The sequence below is a fragment of the Amphibalanus amphitrite genome, unplaced genomic scaffold (genome assembly GCF_019059575.1).
Source record: "Amphibalanus amphitrite isolate SeventyFive unplaced genomic scaffold, NRLGWU_Aamphi_draft 002134F_arrow, whole genome shotgun sequence".
NCBI lineage: Eukaryota > Metazoa > Arthropoda > Thecostraca > Balanomorpha > Balanidae > Amphibalanus > Amphibalanus amphitrite.
In genome coordinates, this window is record NW_024883627.1 from 1 (window position 1) to 17,881 (window position 17,881).

At 49.4% G+C, this 17,881-nt stretch overlaps 1 protein-coding gene across 1 annotated transcript in view; it reads left to right on the forward strand.

Moving 5' to 3' along the window:
• Positions 1 to 11,184: 11,184 nt before the first annotated feature.
• The window catches only part of LOC122376432 (basic proline-rich protein-like), a gene marked incomplete at its 5' end in the record, with an annotated part of 38,356 nt that continues 31,659 nt past the window's right edge, over positions 11,185 to 17,881 (forward strand). Inside the window, one exon of the mRNA XM_043356301.1 lies at positions 11,185 to 11,742. Coding sequence (XP_043212236.1) covers positions 11,185 to 11,742 — 558 coding nt within the window. The remainder of the gene's footprint in view (positions 11,743 to 17,881) is intronic.

Sequence of the window (17,881 nt, forward strand, 5' to 3'; positions counted from 1 at the left end):
AGAGGAGTGAGAGAGGAGAGAGAGAGAGAGAGAGGAGAGAGAGAGAGGAGAGAGAGATGAGAGGAGAGAGAGAGAGAGAAGAGAGAGAGGAGAGAGAGAGAGAGAGAGAGAGAGGAGAGAGAGAGAGAGAGAGAGAGAGAGACGATAGACGAGACGGCGAAGGTCAAGAGACAGGTGGTAAATAAGCTGATGTCGACAGAAACGAATGAAGGTCATGCCTATGTTTTGGTGGCGCAAAAAGTCGCACTGTTTTGGTGGACGTGATTAAACGTTTTACATATTTGACGAATCCAAACGTGTTATTTCCCTTCTTGATAATACATTTTAAATACAAACACCCACGATTAACTACACGGCATATTATCCCCTCCTTTGTCCAACAGCTAATCACTTTAAATGACGGTAATTTTGGATTAGTGTTACTCACAGCGACAATCTTGTGTGACGGGTGTATTTTTACTCCGAACCGGTCCCTCTGCGACCACAGGACAGGAACTCCTGACCGTTTATTGCACCGATGCAGCGAGCAGACCGGTCGGGCGGTCGACCAAAAGCGACATCGGTGACCGGCCGTCGGCGCTGGTGACAACCCGTCACCGCTGGTCTGTGTCGCGGCGATGACGGACGATGACGGATGACGACGGTGACGGCTGATGACGTGTGGCGCTGCACCGGTGATGGCCGGTGTCGTCACAGCGCCACTCGGGTCGAGTTGGAGAGGCTGCTGACGGTGGTTCCCACTATTGTTCATGTTCTCGGTCATGGCCATTGCATCGTCTGAGAACTCGAGAGGCGGTATGTCTCAGCAGTATCTGAGACATTCTAGAGACCTGCCCGGAGACAGACTAGAGACATGCCCGGAGACAAACTAGACACATGTCCAGACTCCAGAGACAAGCAGAAGGCCGGCCCGGAGACGGGACGGGAGAGAGCCATTGTGGTGACAACAATCGCCTTCTAAGGGCACGTCAAGCGGCGCATTATGCTGGAGCTGCTGCTTCCGAGAGAGGATTCTTAGGTGATGTCTTTATGGGATCGAAAATATAATGGTGGTAGATTATGCACCATTGTTAGTCCCTACCACGAAGAAAGAAAATGAAAGGGCTACTAATCAAGATTGAAATGAATAAACATGTGTCTTGGTCGACACTTTTTGATTATGGAAAAATGTTTCACTCTCAGTTGATATATCTCCGTCATAGAGCATTTCATATTTCACTGTTTCGGTGTGTAAGACGTCATATGGTTGTAGCCAAGGCCCTAAAGTTGTAGCCATCGACGTCTTATGCACCTCCTGGTAAAGCGCTGGTTTGTTGATTGGAGCAACAGCTCAACTGCACCTTTCCTCTCAGCAGCTCCGCGGTCTCTGTTGCTCCACCGAACATATCTGTCAGCCCCAGCTGCTCTGTTGAACTGCTCTGTCCGACCCCAGCTGCTCTGGCTGGCACAGATGTCACCGGCGAATTTAGGAATGAAGCGCAGCTTTCCGAGATTCCGGAGAGGCTAATCTTTCCCCGGGCGATATTACCTCGGCGGAATGTTTTGAAAAGGAAATGGAGTTAGATGCAGGGATTTATAATCCGCTCTGTGACCGTTTTGAGATTCCATTCACGCAGCGCTGAGCGGCGCGGCAGATAGGCGAAGAGAAAAGAAACATCGACAGGGTGAAGTGAAATGTGAAACATTCAATTTGGCAGCGCTACTGACACTACTGCAATCGCTCACCAGCACCTCACATTTTTAATATTATTGGAAACGTGGTTGATGACCATTGTTTCAAATAAAATTAGAATGTTCTTGTACATTTAAAGTGATCAACAGCCGTGATGTTCACCATGGGCTCTTGCATTTTTCTTGAACCTGGACTTGTCCTCAATAACTTTTCCAGTAAGTCTCTGTAGTCCCGGTGTTTTATCTCTTCCCGTATCCTCTGTAGCCTGTAGTCCCCAGTGGCTCTTGATATCTTCTGAGGTCCCGGTGTCCTATCTTTCCCTGTATACTCTAAAGCTCCCAGTAGCTCCGATATTCTCTCAGATTGCGGTGTTATCCCTGCGACTGTTCCGATGTATCTGGTTCTCTCCCCATGTCCTATCTGCTCCTCAGTAGCTCCCGCTATTCTCTGAGGCCCCTGTGTTGTCCCTGGAAGCGGGTCCACACACCATTACCGCCAGCCGGGCTCATTTGTCTCCTATCTCAATATGGCCGCCGGCGGAGTCGTTTGTTTGACCTTGTGGCTCCTGCGCGCCGCGCTGGGGCACCACGCTGCGCCCCCCCCCCCTCCTCGACCCCCGGCTCCCCGGGCCTGCCGAGCGCCACAGCAGTTTGTTATCTGTCAGCGGGAGCGGCGCCGGTGTGTTATTGAGCGGCACAGCGCAGGTTGTGGTGAATGATCTCACCCCCGTCGTGTGCACGACTAATTGATGCCGCCTGCCGGTGGCCGATGGTTTTATAAGGTGTAGCGAACGGGTTGCTGTCAGTGAATCACAGCTGGCTCACTGCCTATTGCTATTCTTGATTTGCACGGGTGTGTGTGCGATAACGGTTCAGGAACTGCTGACTATTGCTAGAAATTTGCTACGATTGTGCGTGTATTTTATGGTTTTATTTTGATTCTTGTCTGCCGAAATGCTATTTTGTGATAGGAGTCTGAACTTTGCATACAGTCACGACGCTCAATTTAGCTCAAACGCTCCACCTCAACAACATAGGAACTTGGTAGGCAGCACCATAAAACACTTCTATAAGCAGACCGTCCCGCGGTCGGGTGTAGAGATGCCTGAAGGTAGACTGCCCCGCAATGCAGACGTCTGAAGGTAGACTGCCCCGCACTGCTGACGTCTCGAGGAAGTGGAGGTAGACTGTACCGCAATACACACGCCTGAAGGTAGATTGCTCTCTCTCTCTCTCTCTCTCTCTCTCTCTCTCTCTCTCTCTCTCTCTCTCTCTCTCTCTCTCTCTCTCTCTCTCTCTCTCTCTCTCTCTCTCTCTCTCTCTCTCTCTCTCTCTCTCTCTCTCTCTCTCTCTCTCTCCCTCTCCCTCTCTCTCCCGGAACAAAATTTTATTAACCCGCGCCCCGTTGGGCTCTGCCGAGCAACGCGCCCGGTTGGGGGGGGGGGGGCATTTTGGCCCCCCCCCCTAAGATCTCGAGAACCACGCAACATAGCGACAAGCGGTAAACGGCGTTGGATATCCCCAACGAGGAACTGCCTTGTGACCCAATTTTATTGACCTAGGTCAAACCGATGACGTCACAGGTCAGGTCAAAGGTCCAATTTTCACCGTTTACAGGCACTTCAAGAATCGAGTAAAATGCATTTCATTGAAAATCATCGATGGGGAAATGTTCTTCAAACACATATTTTGCTATTTGAGGTCACTGATACCAGGTCAGGTCACAGAGGTCAGGTCACGGGGGGTCACAATATGAAAGTGTCGTGTGATACATGTTTTATGGTCCATTTTACATGACAAATGCGATTATATGGGTCAGGCAGCCTTTGGGGCCAGCTTAGATCACGTTTTGGTCAAGGTCAGGTCAAGGTCAGGTCAAGGTCAGGTCAAATTAGGTCAAATTTCAAAGTTAATATTTTTGCATAAAATGGGTATCGAATCGATGCAGCTCGTCACGGGGAGTTCAATGGTGGTCTTTGTTTTGCCGTACGTGGTCTAGAATCGCTAAAAATTGAGTTTAAAAATTTGACGTCATCATTTTTGAACAGTTTTTTCGCTATAACTTGGCCAAAAAACGAGGTATCGATCTGAAATTTGGTATGTATATAGAAGAGCGCTGGGAATATCACATATATTCCGGTTTTTTTCGAAATTCGGAAAACTTTTGGATTTTTTCAAACTTTTCTAAAAAAAAAATCAATTTTTTGATTTTTTTTGGTCAAAAACCAAAAATTTTGAAAATCCGAGATAGCAGTTTTGTAGCACCGCTTTTTGTCTACTAGACCATATAAAGAACTTTGAAATTGCTTGATAACTCTAGATTTGGTGAGCGTTTCAAGATTGCATGTTTTTTGCTCATTTTTGCTCGAACATGACCTCAGTTTGACCTCAATAACTCCTGACCTAAGGTGACCTAAGACTTGAAATTTGGTGTGAAGGTGTCAAATTGATGCCCGGGAAGGTACTGAAAATTTGGCGGAGCTGCGCGCCGCCGTTTTCTTGCTATTCAGGAAAAACCACAGGGGGGGGCCAAAATGGCCCCCCCAACGGGGCGAGGGTTAAATGCCTGCATTACAGAATTACAGGACATAATTTTTCGAGCACCAAGTACGCTATCTCTGCATCATTCAAAATGTCAGAATGTATCATTTATTAAAAGTTGTTGAGACTGTCAGCAGATAAACTGAACAACTTTTGTTGTGTCTCTCGTTGAGTTTCACAGTTCGTTCACCCTTAGCTCCAATGCTCTAACCCGCGCCTTGGTGGGGTCTGTTTATAACGCGACCTGGTGGGGGGGGGGCTATTTTTTGCCCCCCCTCGTATCTCCGAAACTACTGGACGGATCCGCAAAATTCAAACGGCGTTCGAAAGGCCTGTCAAATTTGTCAAGGGAAACCAAATTTCATTGACCTCGGGGTCACCGATGACGTCACAGGTCAGGTCAAAGATGAAATGTTTCACCGTTCACGGGGCTTCTAGGGAATGCGCTATAACACCGAGGAAAACGCATTTTGTCGAGAATCAGCGGTAGGGCGTCAGTTGCCTAGTAGATATGTTGCTATTAGAGGTCACTGGCAATACCAGGTCAGGTCACAGGTCAGGTCACCAAGGGTCACAGGTCAGGTCACATGAGCCCAACTTTACTAAGGTTGTGTGATACATGTTTTATGGCCAATTTTTCATTTCCAACTCAATGGTGTTGGTTATAAGACTATCAGGTACGGCTTAGGTCACTTTCTGGTGAAGTTCAGGTCAAGGTCAGGTCAAGGTCAGGCCAAAAAAGGTCAAATTTTGAAGTTGATATTTTTGCATAAAATGGGTATTGATTCGATGCAGCTCGTCACGGGGAGTCTAATGGTGGTCTTTGTTTTGCGCTACGGGGTCTAGAATTGCTAAAAAATTGAGTTTGAAAATTTGACGTCATCAATTTTGAACAGTTTTTTCGCTATAACTTCGCCAAAAAAAGAGGTATCAATCTCAAATTTGGTATGTGGATGGGAGGCGGTAAGGGCTATCACATATATTCCGGTTTTTGCGAAATTCAAAAAACTTTTTGGATTTTTCGATTATTATATCCGAAAAATCTATTTTTTGTTTTTTGGGGGTCAAAATCCAAAAATTTCAAAAATCCGAGATAGCAGTTTTGTAGCCCTGTCCAATCTACAGCTTTTATGTTTTTATCATTTTTCTGTATTTGCAAAGCTATAGGCCTGACAGCTCTTCCCGCGAAACCCTTTTTTGGGTCGAAAACGGCAGAACATGACGTCACTCTGACGTCATTTCCGGCCAACCTATCATAGCCTTTGGAAAAATTTTTGGTCACAATGTGTAAAATTGATGTCCGGGAGGGTACTGGAAGTTTCGTGACGATCGGCGCAGCGGTTCTGGAGATATATCGAAAAGTCTGGAGGGGGGGGGGGCAAAAAATAGCCCCCCCCCCCACCAGGGCGCGGGCTAATTGTCGTTTCCGATGAGCGTTTGACTTTGATCGGATTAGGCGGCATTATAATCTGGAGGCACACGTGTCTTAATGACTTTAATTAGCTTAGGAATGGTGTTGCATTGGTATTAAATTGGCATTTCGTTTCACGAAAACTCTTCATTATGTCGTGCGTTGTTTTTGTTAAGGTCTTGAGTTTTGAATAGGTGACGGGCAACGCTAACCGTAACTCAATGGAAAGGATGGTGACATTGTCTCATTTCGATAAGCATGCCTTCAGACGTGTTTATGATGAAAAAAAACATTTTTAGCATCCTTTTATCTATATTGCTATAGAAATATAGCAATATTGCTACAGAAATACCAGCAACCCCAAAATGAGGTACAGAGAAATGGTGACATCCTTTCGACCTGCTTTTGATGCATTTGTTTGAAAAGCTTTCTAAAGCTACAACTACTTACAGAATCTGCTATTGCTTGCATTTTGGCTCAGTGAGACTGACCCATAGCCCTACATGCCCTTGAGCTCACTGCGGCTACAGAGACCCCATGCGGCCTCAGGTTACCCTCAGACGGACTCAGTCCACCGCACTGGTCCAGCACAGCTTGCAACTGAGCCGCTCTGGTCTGGTTTCGGGGGATCCCCTGGGATGGCGGCCCCTCTGTCGGTGGTGGTCCGTGCCGTGCTGGACAAGGGCTGGCCTCACACATGGGGCCATAAAAGGGCGCGAGTTGTTTTGGTATCTCGTACAGACGGTAGGTTGTAATTTCAAATTTGCAATGTGATGATCGATCAAGGCTATAGCGCTGCGGTATGCATATTGCATACCGTTAGGACATTCGTGGCTGATGTATACCATACACATTACACTGGCTACTGCTGGCGTGCCGCTGTTGATTTCATCATCGCGGACGTTAACAAGCTTCATGGTGTGTTTTGGAGCATTCGAAAGTCATGTCGCTGAAATCCCGTTGATAAAATGAGTAGATTTGTGACTGAACATTGCAGCCTTATGTGACGGATGAGCTGTTAGGACAACAATCATTGTCACACCGGTGTTTTCTTTGCACAGTTAATAATGTTTAGCACACTTCTCAACAGAGACAACTCATCTACAAACAATACATAACGATGTGGTTATGTAGACTGAACAAATGGTGTTTGTTTTGTGAGAAATAACAGGTGGAGAGAACTCGGTAACTCACAGCACACATGCGACTCTCTGCGGGGTAGAGTAGACACAGCCGCGCTTTATAAACGGCACCATGGTTAGACCAGTGCCACACTCAGTAGAGATCCCCAGACTCGCACCTGTGTCCGGGCGGGTGCTCCATCTGTGTCTGTATGCCCATGTGTATCTGTGTGTGTTGTGTCTATCTGTATGTGCTGACCTGACCGCTCGCCCTCCGCCGCTTTCGTCGTCGCCTCCGATGCCGCCGCGCCGGCCGCCGGCTCCCCTGCTATTGATCTGACTGACATAAGCGAGTCGCCGCCGCCGCCGCCGCCGCCACTGCCTCCACTGCCGCCGCCGGGCGGTCCGCCGAGCGGCGGGCTGACCTCGAGCTGACCCGGCACCAAATGAGGTCACCGGGTCGGCTAAAGGTCAGAGGGTCAGCGAACCGCGTCACCGACACACGTGATAAAGAAGCTCGTTCCACGCTGTCAACCGGTCAATGATCAGACTCAGTTGCGACAAATGAATTGAGGGCGGTGCCACTGGCGGGCAAGTGCCGCTCGTTACATAGCTAATCCCTGCTAATCGAACAAAGCGCTGCTTAAAGGTAGTGTGCCACCTTTGAAAGATTTCCCGTTTTATTTTTCCTAGGATAAGAAGCTTCTGTTTTTACCTAATATCGCAAAAAAATCAAAAATGGGCCTGGAATAGTGCCTTTTTCGCCTAAAAGTTTATCGGTTTTTAGATATGTATAACAACTGTATTGGGCTCACCTGCAAACAGGCGTCGGGCAACAATCGCGAATGCGGCGCACTTGTGACAATAAGCAAAGGTCATTATAGTGTTACGACCATACGACGTACGGGAATGAGTTATCAGCTGTCTAATCGTAGACAACACAATGTCGAGCCTTAAACTGTAAGCCTGTATTGGTATTGTTTCTTAAATTTGGCTGTCGAACATTAATTTGTGGTTTGAAATATGATTTTATGTAAAATAATTGATATGAAACAGCCGTCTCTTAAGTTATGACCCCATTACACCACACGCAAGTGGCAGAAATGACAATGATCAGCTGACGCATTTTTTCTTGGCCGAAGTCAGAGCGCGCGGCCCGACGCACCACGCGTATTTGGAAATTCCGACCTCGACGAGCATCAGAAGCCACCTAACAGGCGTGTTCGAAACCGCAGGAGATGATGATGAACGGGTTTATCGAAACTTGATTGGATGAGCCTATCGGTAATAGCGATTTTAGTGTGTGCATTTATTGTTCATAGTGATGTGAAATGTGGTTGGGGTACGACCGACAACCCGTCGGGGCGAATTTCGCACTGGGGTACTCAAAATTTGAAGAATTTAAGACGTTTCCATAAGTTTTGAAGGTATGGATAAGTTCTAAAAATCCGGTTCTCCTTATCCGGGTCATTAACTCCATATGGTCCAAGAAAGCTGGCACACTACCTTTAACGGACGCGTACTACCGATCTGGTGAGCTGTGGAGTGGGTGGTGGTTCGCCCCGGAGCCGGGAAGAGTAGGTAGCATGAGCAGGATTCGGGCCGGATGAAGTATACCAGATGCCGTGACCTCAGACCCGCTAAAGGTACTGAGGGTTTCCAGGCCTGTCGACGGGCCGTCTCGGACGGGCATTCGTTATTTCCCAAGTCTTGCTGCCGTACACGGTACATACGACCGTGAACTACTGCAGCCGAATGTTTGCCACGATTTGATTAACTGGTCTGCCGGCAGAAGATCAAAGTCGTCGCTCCACTGTAAAAAAATCTTACAAGCCCCTTGTAGGAAAACCGCTGGCGCAAAAATGAGCATGCAGCGACGTGTAAAAATCGCCTCATATTTAGCTAGTAAGAGGGTACAAGCTTGTTTCGTTAGTAAATGACAAGCCCACGCCTCATAAACCGAGCACCCCCGTGTCAGCCCCTCGTTTCGTTATTCGGTACCTCGTTTGAAAACGAGGGCAAAACCAGCAGATCGGTACGCCGATTAGGCTCCTTAGCAGGACTCGCCTGGTAACCCAACCAGCTAGCGCCTGCTATTGCTGCCCAGTAGTAATACTAGCTCAATTGCGTCACCCCCCCCCCCCCCCCTCCTTCTCCCCAGCCGCCCCTCCGACTGGTGGAAGACCCGGCCAACGACAGCCACGATAGCGTGCCAGCCACGTTACAAAAAAACATACACAAAAATAACGTTTATTACTTATTAGCATACGATACAAAATATCTAAATATATACATATTACAATATCATAGCGGAGTGGTGCAAAAGCTGATTCAAATCACCACCAATAGCATTCACAAAATAATACGGTTGCATGAGACACGATCGGGCACTTCCACGGGCTTTGACGCAACGGCACTTACAACAGGCGAGTGAGCAAGTTGATCCTGCCATGTCAGGTACATTGTGCACTGTGCAGTCCATCAAATATTTGCCATACTTTGCAGATTCAAGCAAGTTTTTTTTTTCTGGGCGAGGCTTACCAACAGAAATATCGCTGGCTTCCGGTATACCTTCATGCCTCAGTCTCCCACAACTTTAAGCAACTCTGCAAACAGAAAAGAAAATTAACTGCTGATTTTAAAATATCAGTGAGGATGGCTTTATTATCTACATCAACTGACTTTTGTATAAGATAAATCAATGTGAGGCAATATGTGTAACTTACACATTTGGAAAAAAGGCTAGACAGCAACTGAAAGAAAGTCCGTCTTCCAACAGTCGGAATTCAAACGAAACAGTGGCCCACAACGGTCAAGGGGTGAATTCTATGACGCAACATGTGTTCAGAATATTACAAAATAAATAAAATGTCCCCCATTGCTACGTAAATATCATACAATATAACGTACCTTCGAAATATCCCAGCCCGAGAACTTCACAACGCACCGTGCCACAACACAACCGCACCAACCGCCGGCAGCCGCAGAACTGAACAATGGCGGCCGGAAATGACGGCCCCGCGCCGGAAGTGAAGGACGCGTTTTAGAAGCAGTCTCAGACTCGTCGCTGCTCACCGTAGCAGGGATTTATGAGGCACTACCGAATCAAAGTCGTTTCGCCTCATTCGGCATCACGAAAACCCTACCAGGACTAGTCCGATGATGAGTTTCCGACTAGGTGGCGTGTGCGCAGGATTTTATTTAAAGCACGTGCAGGGTGGTGCCTCATTAGCCGACATAATAATAATATGACACGATAATGAAACACGCATGTAACTAGCATGCAACAAGCTTCTGGCGGATTTAATTATGAGACTATGCGTAGTTTTCCGACACAGCGCGAAATCTGTTGATAAGCAGGAAGGGGTGTCAGGGAAGCATTTAAGTTATAGGTTACCGTTTGTAACCAATTGTTTCACGAGGCCACTCTTTAACTAACAACCTTCAGGCTGATAATGTCCCTATATATAACAGCAAGGTACAATGGACGACCGTGTAACCCACTCCTTGTCATGGAATTGGCTCGTGACATTTTTTTACAGTGTCGAATCAATTACTGCGAGTCAGCTGGGCGGCAGAGCCACCGGCTAGGCTTCTGCGACCGAACGAGCATGCAGCGATCTGTTTTGAACTCTGATGTTTGCTGAAGGAATTGAACTCGGGTGTTTGCTGAAGGAGGGACAATCCCGATTGAAGCAAAGCCCGAGTTTGTATGATAAAGGAACGGATAATTTGAATAAAGTGCGATATGCACTGGAATGGACACTTATACAGCCTTAACTATATTTACCATACTATATACCACGTTTAAATGCTTATGTCCCTTGAGTCACATTCTACTGGTGCTGCCGAATGCTACCAAATCTCCAGCAAATCTCCATATTTTGCTGCTGAAAGTTGGCCTGCCATAGGTAAACCCAATTTTTAATTGTTTTCGACAATGATGTATTGAAAATTCATATATTCTTCACTTTTTTACTGCCAGTTGAACTTACTACATCAGATTCAGCTCTAATTTTGTAATATGTTTGTCGCTGGGAAATTCATGAGCCATTACAACTTCCAAAGTGCTCGACTCATGAACGATGATGGGCTCAATGGATACACTTACGAGCCGAAATATATACTTTCGTGGAAAGCCACGTATTCAAACATTTCATTGATTCATGACAAGCAGGTGATTGTCATAATGTCCATGTCACATGGTTTTAGAAGTCACTCGTATCTTCACAAAACAGTGCTGGTTAATTATTGAGGAAAGCTGCGATGACCTCAGTGACGTCATAAATGACGATACGCAAGGTCACTAAGCTAACACCTTATCAGGTTTTGTAACGTCAGTGAAAATCGCTTCCTCCACCGTGCCCTCCCAGAATCCCAGGTCACTTTCAACGAACTTTGTTTCTAGCTCTTTACACCCGCTGTTCTTTGTTGTTTCAGGTTACATGCAGCCGGCGGGGCCGCTGATCGAGCCGCACGCGGCGCCGGTACCGCCGGTACCCTCTGTACCGGTACACCGTCCGGTGGCGCAGCACCGGGTACCTCCGGAGCCGCCGGGTACCGGCCGGTGGCCCTCTGATACCCCTCCCGCAGCCTCCCTCTCCAGTCCCTCCCCGCCGAGCAGCCGGGCCGCGCCGGCGTACCACGCGCCACCTTACCTGCCCGGGTACCCGGGGTACATGTACCCCAGTCCGTACCGGCCGGGCGTGTACGCTCCGCCGCCGCCGCCGCCCGCTGCGAGACATGACTTGTACCCATATCCGTACTATCCATACATGCCACCTCCGCCACACTACCAGCATCACCCGCATCTCATGCATCCGGCCATGTACCACCACCCCGAGTACCCGCAGTACCCGGGGTACCCGTGTGGGTACCCGGGCGGCCCGCCGGCGCTGCCGCCGCCGCCTCCCGTGTACTCCGAGGGACGGTACGCCCCTCCGCGGCTGGCCCCGCCACCTGCACACGCGGCAGACTACGGACCTTTCGCGGCGCCAGGTGAGTCCCGCGGAGACGAGAGGGAGAGGGAAGAGTTGAGTGGTTGGTGGGAGTGGGAAGAGCGATCTGTGTTGAAGAAAAGCGAGAAGTCAAGGAAGATGGTCACTGTGTCAGAGTGTAAAGTCGGTGTGTAAAGCAAAATGCGTGAATCGCAAAGCTTTCACGTTTAAATTGCAACGATTACAAAGTGATCCAATAGGGTAGATGGGAGAATTGTGCATATCGAACGTTATTGTATGTCGGTTTCTTCGAAGCGAAATTCTCTCGGCCTGATTGATATTTCTGGCGGTGGGAAGGTCTTGCTTCTATTTGTGGCTAAAGTAAATTATATATTTATATGCTATGTTATTTTCAGCCGCGGGAGAAGATCCGTGTCTTGGGAAATATTTTATTCAGATCACGCAATGGAGTGATGACGCTTGCTATTTACGGGGCTCTATTGCAATATTGTACCTTGGTTCTAGAAGGTTTAGACGTTTCATTTCCTGTCCTTATTAAGTGTTTGATAAGTTTTGCTTGATCAGTCGGAAGCTTACTGAACTCCTGAACAGGCGCCAGCTGATGGCTTCTTCATGGAAGAACCTAACCATCCCCTGCCGCTACTCCCTGCGCTCCTATTGCCTCCAATCTGCCGGGTCCGCCCTCTCTTCCTGCGGACTGTGACGTCACATCCTGTGGTCTGGTGGCCCTCCGGCAATTAGCATATCTGATCAGTGGCCCGCCTGCCACCCGTCTGCCGAGCGCCTGCCGGCCTGCCGAGCGTCTGTCGTCCCCTGTTTAGCGGCTATGTGCCGGCCGATGGGACCGCCGAACCGGACCACACTGGACCACCGGACCGCTGTACTGGACCTCGGTGCAGACCGCCGAACCGCCACGGCACGTGATCGCCTAGGGGCGACAGCTGGCGAGCCGAAAGGACTCCGTTGTGTCGGGAAGGTCGGGGTCGTTTTGGCTTGCATTTGCCATGTGATGTGGGTGGCCATCTTGCTTGACTTTTTATTTAGTTGAACGATGCTGTGTAGACCTGACGAACATCCATGAAATGGGATATATTTCGTTCATCTCACGTCGAGAGGTGATGAGGCATTTCTGCTATGCCTGGGACTCCATTCCTGGGTGATGATATTTATGGGCTGCTGTTGAAATCTCATGCCATAAATCTACTCGATGTATTTCGCTGGCGTTGTCAGAACGTGGAAACGATTGAGATTGGTTGTTGAGAATACTGAGTGCGACACAAGCAACCAATTGATGGCATGATTTGCTGTTGCGAGAAGCTGCTTCAAATCCCTCTCTATCTCCTCTCTACCATACTATCTGCCTCTTTCTCTCCCACCCTTCCTCCCTTCCTCTCTCTCTCTCCCTCTCTCTCTCCCTCTCTCTCTCCCCTGTCTTGCTGTCCTCTCCGTGCTCTCCTGGTCTTTTCCCGCACCTGGTGCTCACACCCTCCCACGGAGTAGAGCAACCTCTATGCATAAATCGGCTCCGTGCCTCAAAGAGGCGGTGACGCGCTCCTTTTCATCTGCTGTCGGAAGGGAAGTGATGCTAAACTGGAGCACTTCTCGATTTATTGCCGGCTAAAACGGCTTGTAAAATGGTCTCAGCTTTGAACGCACGTTCTGCTGCAGGTTTGTTGGAAAGTGATAAATTCTGAAATAAATGTGTGTAGTGTGATATTGACTGCAATGGCAGCTGTCGCTCAAGCTCGAACATTCAAAACTAAGTAGTCAGATACAGCATCTTCTGCTATATAATACCATCCTCGCATCTTCATTCTTCAGTCTAACCACTGCAACCCGCCCCTTAAACCTCAGTGCTCACTGGTCAAATCATCACACCAGGGGGAACGCTCAGTAATACCCTAAGAGGGCCGACTTCTGCGAACCAATCATCTGCCCGGCCCGTGGCGCTGAAAGGACGCCTCGGAGCACCGTGTCTGGCCTGTAACAGATGGTCTCGGAGTGACCCAGGCAGTGCTGATTGATCACTGGTCTGATCAAATGATATCTTCCTGACGGCGGACGATGGGCGGCACAAAACGTCACCTGGCCGGCCGCGCCGGCACGGATGCAGACGGGAGAGAGGAAGAATGAGGGGAGGGAAGTGAGGAAATGATGGAAAGGGAGGAGAAAGAGATTAGGAAAATGGATGGGAGAGGAAGGAAGATATACAGAAAGATTGAAATTAGGAAGGCAAAACGTAAGAGAGAGGAGGAGAAATAGGAGTGAATGAGAGAGACAGAGACAGAAAAAGGGAGGGAAGGGGAGGAGGGTAAGAGAGAGAGAGAGAGAGAGAGAGAGAGAGAGAGAGAGAGGGAGAGGAGAGAGAGAGAGAGAGAGAGAGAGAGAGAGAGAGAGAGAGAGAGAGAGAGAGAGAGAGAGAGAGAGAGAGAGAAGGTGAAGAGGAAGAGAATAAAAGAGAGAGGGAGTAGTAAAGTAGTGGCCAGTCCACATAAAACATTGCTCGGAGCCATACATTACAGTCGGTAGCCGGATCCCTTCAGTAGGTGCTGAGTGGACCGAGTCCGGGGTGTTACTACATCCTGTATGTACACCTACAGGCCGATCACGTGCTGCCGGCGCGGCGGTCACGGAACTCCAGCACGAGCGTGCTCCGTGAGCGCGCCACAATCATGGATTCGCCTTTTACTGAGGAGGCTTTCCCGAGAAAGGATCTGGGAGAGCAGGATATGAAAGAACAGGTGCAGAGATAATTTCTTTATATGTCGACCAAGCCATATTTTCTCTAGAAATGCGTCGTTTTGGTGTAGAACCTCTAACGGCTTTGATGGAATGTGTTGGTGGTATTTGTATATGTCTAAACTGACAACCGTAATACAATTAGTGAATTAATTTAATTAGCCTGAATCATGTTCCCAGAAGCTAATATTATATTGCTGCGAACAGTGCCTAGAATGTTGGAATAGTTACACACCGCTCGCGCCCGAATAAAGTCTGTCTTTATTAAAACGCCTGAAGATAGGCTGTCCCGCAATGCAGACGCCTGCATGTAGACTGTACCGCAATACACACGCCTGAAAGTAGACTCGCCCGCAGTACACCCGTTTGGAGGTCTGCGTCATTTACTCTCATGCTGGTTTGTTTGTCGTTCAATAACGAAATGGTGCGAAAGCCGAGTGCAATTGAAATGCTGGACTATACGTGTATTGTACGCACGCTTTCTTCTGCTGGAGTGCATGCTCTCGTAACAGCCGCTGAAGTATCCCATGAAACTCATGTGACTCTCATTCCTAGTGAAAATATTACTTTGCTGATATCTGAAGCGACAATCTAGAATTGCGCACTTTCTCGGGATATACCCAATGACCTCAGACAGCATCGTTCCAATTAGGTCGGTCATTGTCGAGCCTGTGCGCGTCCAATAAATCTCCAGGAATCTACGACATGGCTTCCAACCTGCGTAGCTGCACAAAGCCGCGCGTGAATCCGACGCCGTTCTTATACAATGCGCTGCGGGCCCTAGAAATTTGCATCCAATGACTGCACGAGTGGGGTCACGTCGGGCGGGAGCTTCTCTCGACAGCCACAGCTGGCTGATTTCATGAATCCATTAACTGACAGCCTAGAAGTGGAGGTGGCATTGGGGAGGTCCCGGCCCGGCAGGGGGAGCAGATGACCCCACGGGAGCTCGGTGCTGTTGGCGTGCTACCTTGTTGAACAATACTACATGGTTTAGCGAGGGTCCCGCTGGCTTGTTTTATTGTAACATATTTGGCTGGCTGGTCGGCATTGCTGGCGAGAATGTAGTTGGTGCATTGTTCTTTTCTATTTATAGTTGCATACATTTTAGTAATGTCGTCTAAATTTATTATCTTGGACATTTCACCTCGGATGATTACTTGGTTCGGAAATGTTTTCATTGTTCTATGTGGTCTGATGAAAATGATTAAAATACCGGAGTCAAATGACAATGAACACCATCAGCCTAATATTAACTTATTTTCACTCCCCGTGTAGAACTGGGTCGTTGGCGTGTTCGCTCACCATTTCCGTGTGCGGACACTACCGACTGCCGGTTTCGCAGGCCGCCTGTTAGCTTCACGTAACGAGCAATAGCAGCGAGCGGTGTACCATGTAATGCCCAGGTCGTCCGACCATGGCCTACACTGATCATGTGTGAGCGTGGATCACGTTCACGTGGGTAATGCCAAGCTGATAACGTTGTAACAGCTTGGGGGAGATGAACATAAGTAGTTTGCACTCACCTTAGGAAGTTTTGTTTGTGGCTAGTTGTGCCTTTTTTGCATACATTAGTATTTATCACTGAAGTCCTTTTTCTTGCAAGATAAATGAGGACCAGGTCTATATGAGAACTGGGTGATAAAAACAACGAAGACTTTTTATCTTAAATTAACCGTTCACTTTTTGTTTGGTTATTGACTGATTGGTTTATGGCATGCCCTGTCAGACCATTCCATTGTCGTAGAATGAGAGGATTACGAACAGATTGAGACATTGAAGAAATGCGACTATTGCGTGCCGTGCTGTGCTCGGCACCACGGCGACTTGCACATGAACTGTGCGCCCCGTGGGACAGAGGTCACCCACCTGCTCATGGGGTCACTCCGGGACGGGTATGTTTCTACTAGAGATACCCTCAGTGGTTTCCTAGATATCTCTTCATTTAACCTGACGTTGATCATTCGTTCGGCCCTGGGTATCGCTGAACGCCTGATGACGGCTCCTCTCGCTCTCTGCGCTCTACCCGGGATGTACTGTTACCAGACGTTCCCACTAGATGTCAGCACCGTGACCTCGCCGGACCGAGACGGTCGGACCACGCGGAGCCCATGTCCCTCTGGCTCTGCTCTTGGCTCCGGTGCTGCTCCTGAGGGAGCGCACCCCGTAGCCGGGTGCAGTGAGTGCCTTGGGGCTGGATGGCCCAGGGGCGGATCCAGGAAAACTCCAAGGGGAGGGTCATGAATCGAAGTGGTGCCCCTACCTATACCCAAAATTAAAAACTCAACGGATTTCGTCCACTTCATTTTGGTGGTGCCCCCATTTTCAGTTTTTTATTTTTATTTTTTATTTTTAGTCAGTATCTTACCTCTTAGCCACAACCACATTTACCAATTGTAAGCAATTGTATATATGAATGTGCTATGTGTATATATGTTGTGGACGCTGAGTAATGAGTACTTACCAGGAACGTTATCAGGTAAGCAAATCGTTGTCAGTCCGACGAACTTGACCCTGGCGTCTAAAGGGTCTGTCCTTGACACTTCAGGCTTGTCAGGGGCACCAAAGTCCTTCCAGGGACACCACAAACCTGTCAGGGGCACCTACGGCCTTGTAGGGGCGCCACAGGCCCGCCAGGGGCACCACAGGCCTGCCAGGAAGCAGGGGCACCACAGGTCTAGCAAGTATACACGACAGGCCTGTCAGGGGCACAACGGGCCTGTTGGGCCCATGAGCACCCCTAGGGGCAGGGGCACCACAGTCCTTCCAGGGGCACCGCAGGCCTGTGAGGGGCACCAGCGGCCTAGCAGGGGCACCAGTCAACACAGGCCTGCCAGGGGCACCACAGACCTGCCAGGGGCACCAGAGGCCTGCCAGGAGCACCACCGACCTCGCAGGGGTAACTTGGGCCTGTCAGGGCCCAGGGGCACCACGGGCCTGTCGAGAGGCACTTCAGGCTTTTCAGGGGCACCATAGTCCTCTCAGGGCGCAGGGGTAGCAGGGGCACCAGAGGCCTGCCAGGGGCACTACAGGCCTAGCAAGGGCACCACTGGTCTATCAGGGGCACCACGAGCCTGTCATAGCCAGGCATCTCAGGCTTGTCAAGGCCCAGCGGCACCACAGGTCTGTGAGGGGCACCAGCGACCTAGCAGGGGCACCAGTCAACACAGGTCTGCCAGGGGCGCCACAGACCTGCCAGGGGCACCAGAGACCTGCCAGGGGCACCACCGGCCTCGCAGGGGCACCTTGGGCCTGTCAGGGGCACGACGGGCCTGCCGAGGGGCACTTCAGACTTTTCAGGGGCACCAGTCCTCTCCGGGCGCAGGGGCACCAGAGGCCTGCCAGGGGCACCAGCGGCCTAGCAAGAGCACCAGAGGCCTGCCAGGGGCACCAGCGGCCTAGCAAGGGCACCAGAGGCCTGCCAGGGGCACCACAGGCCT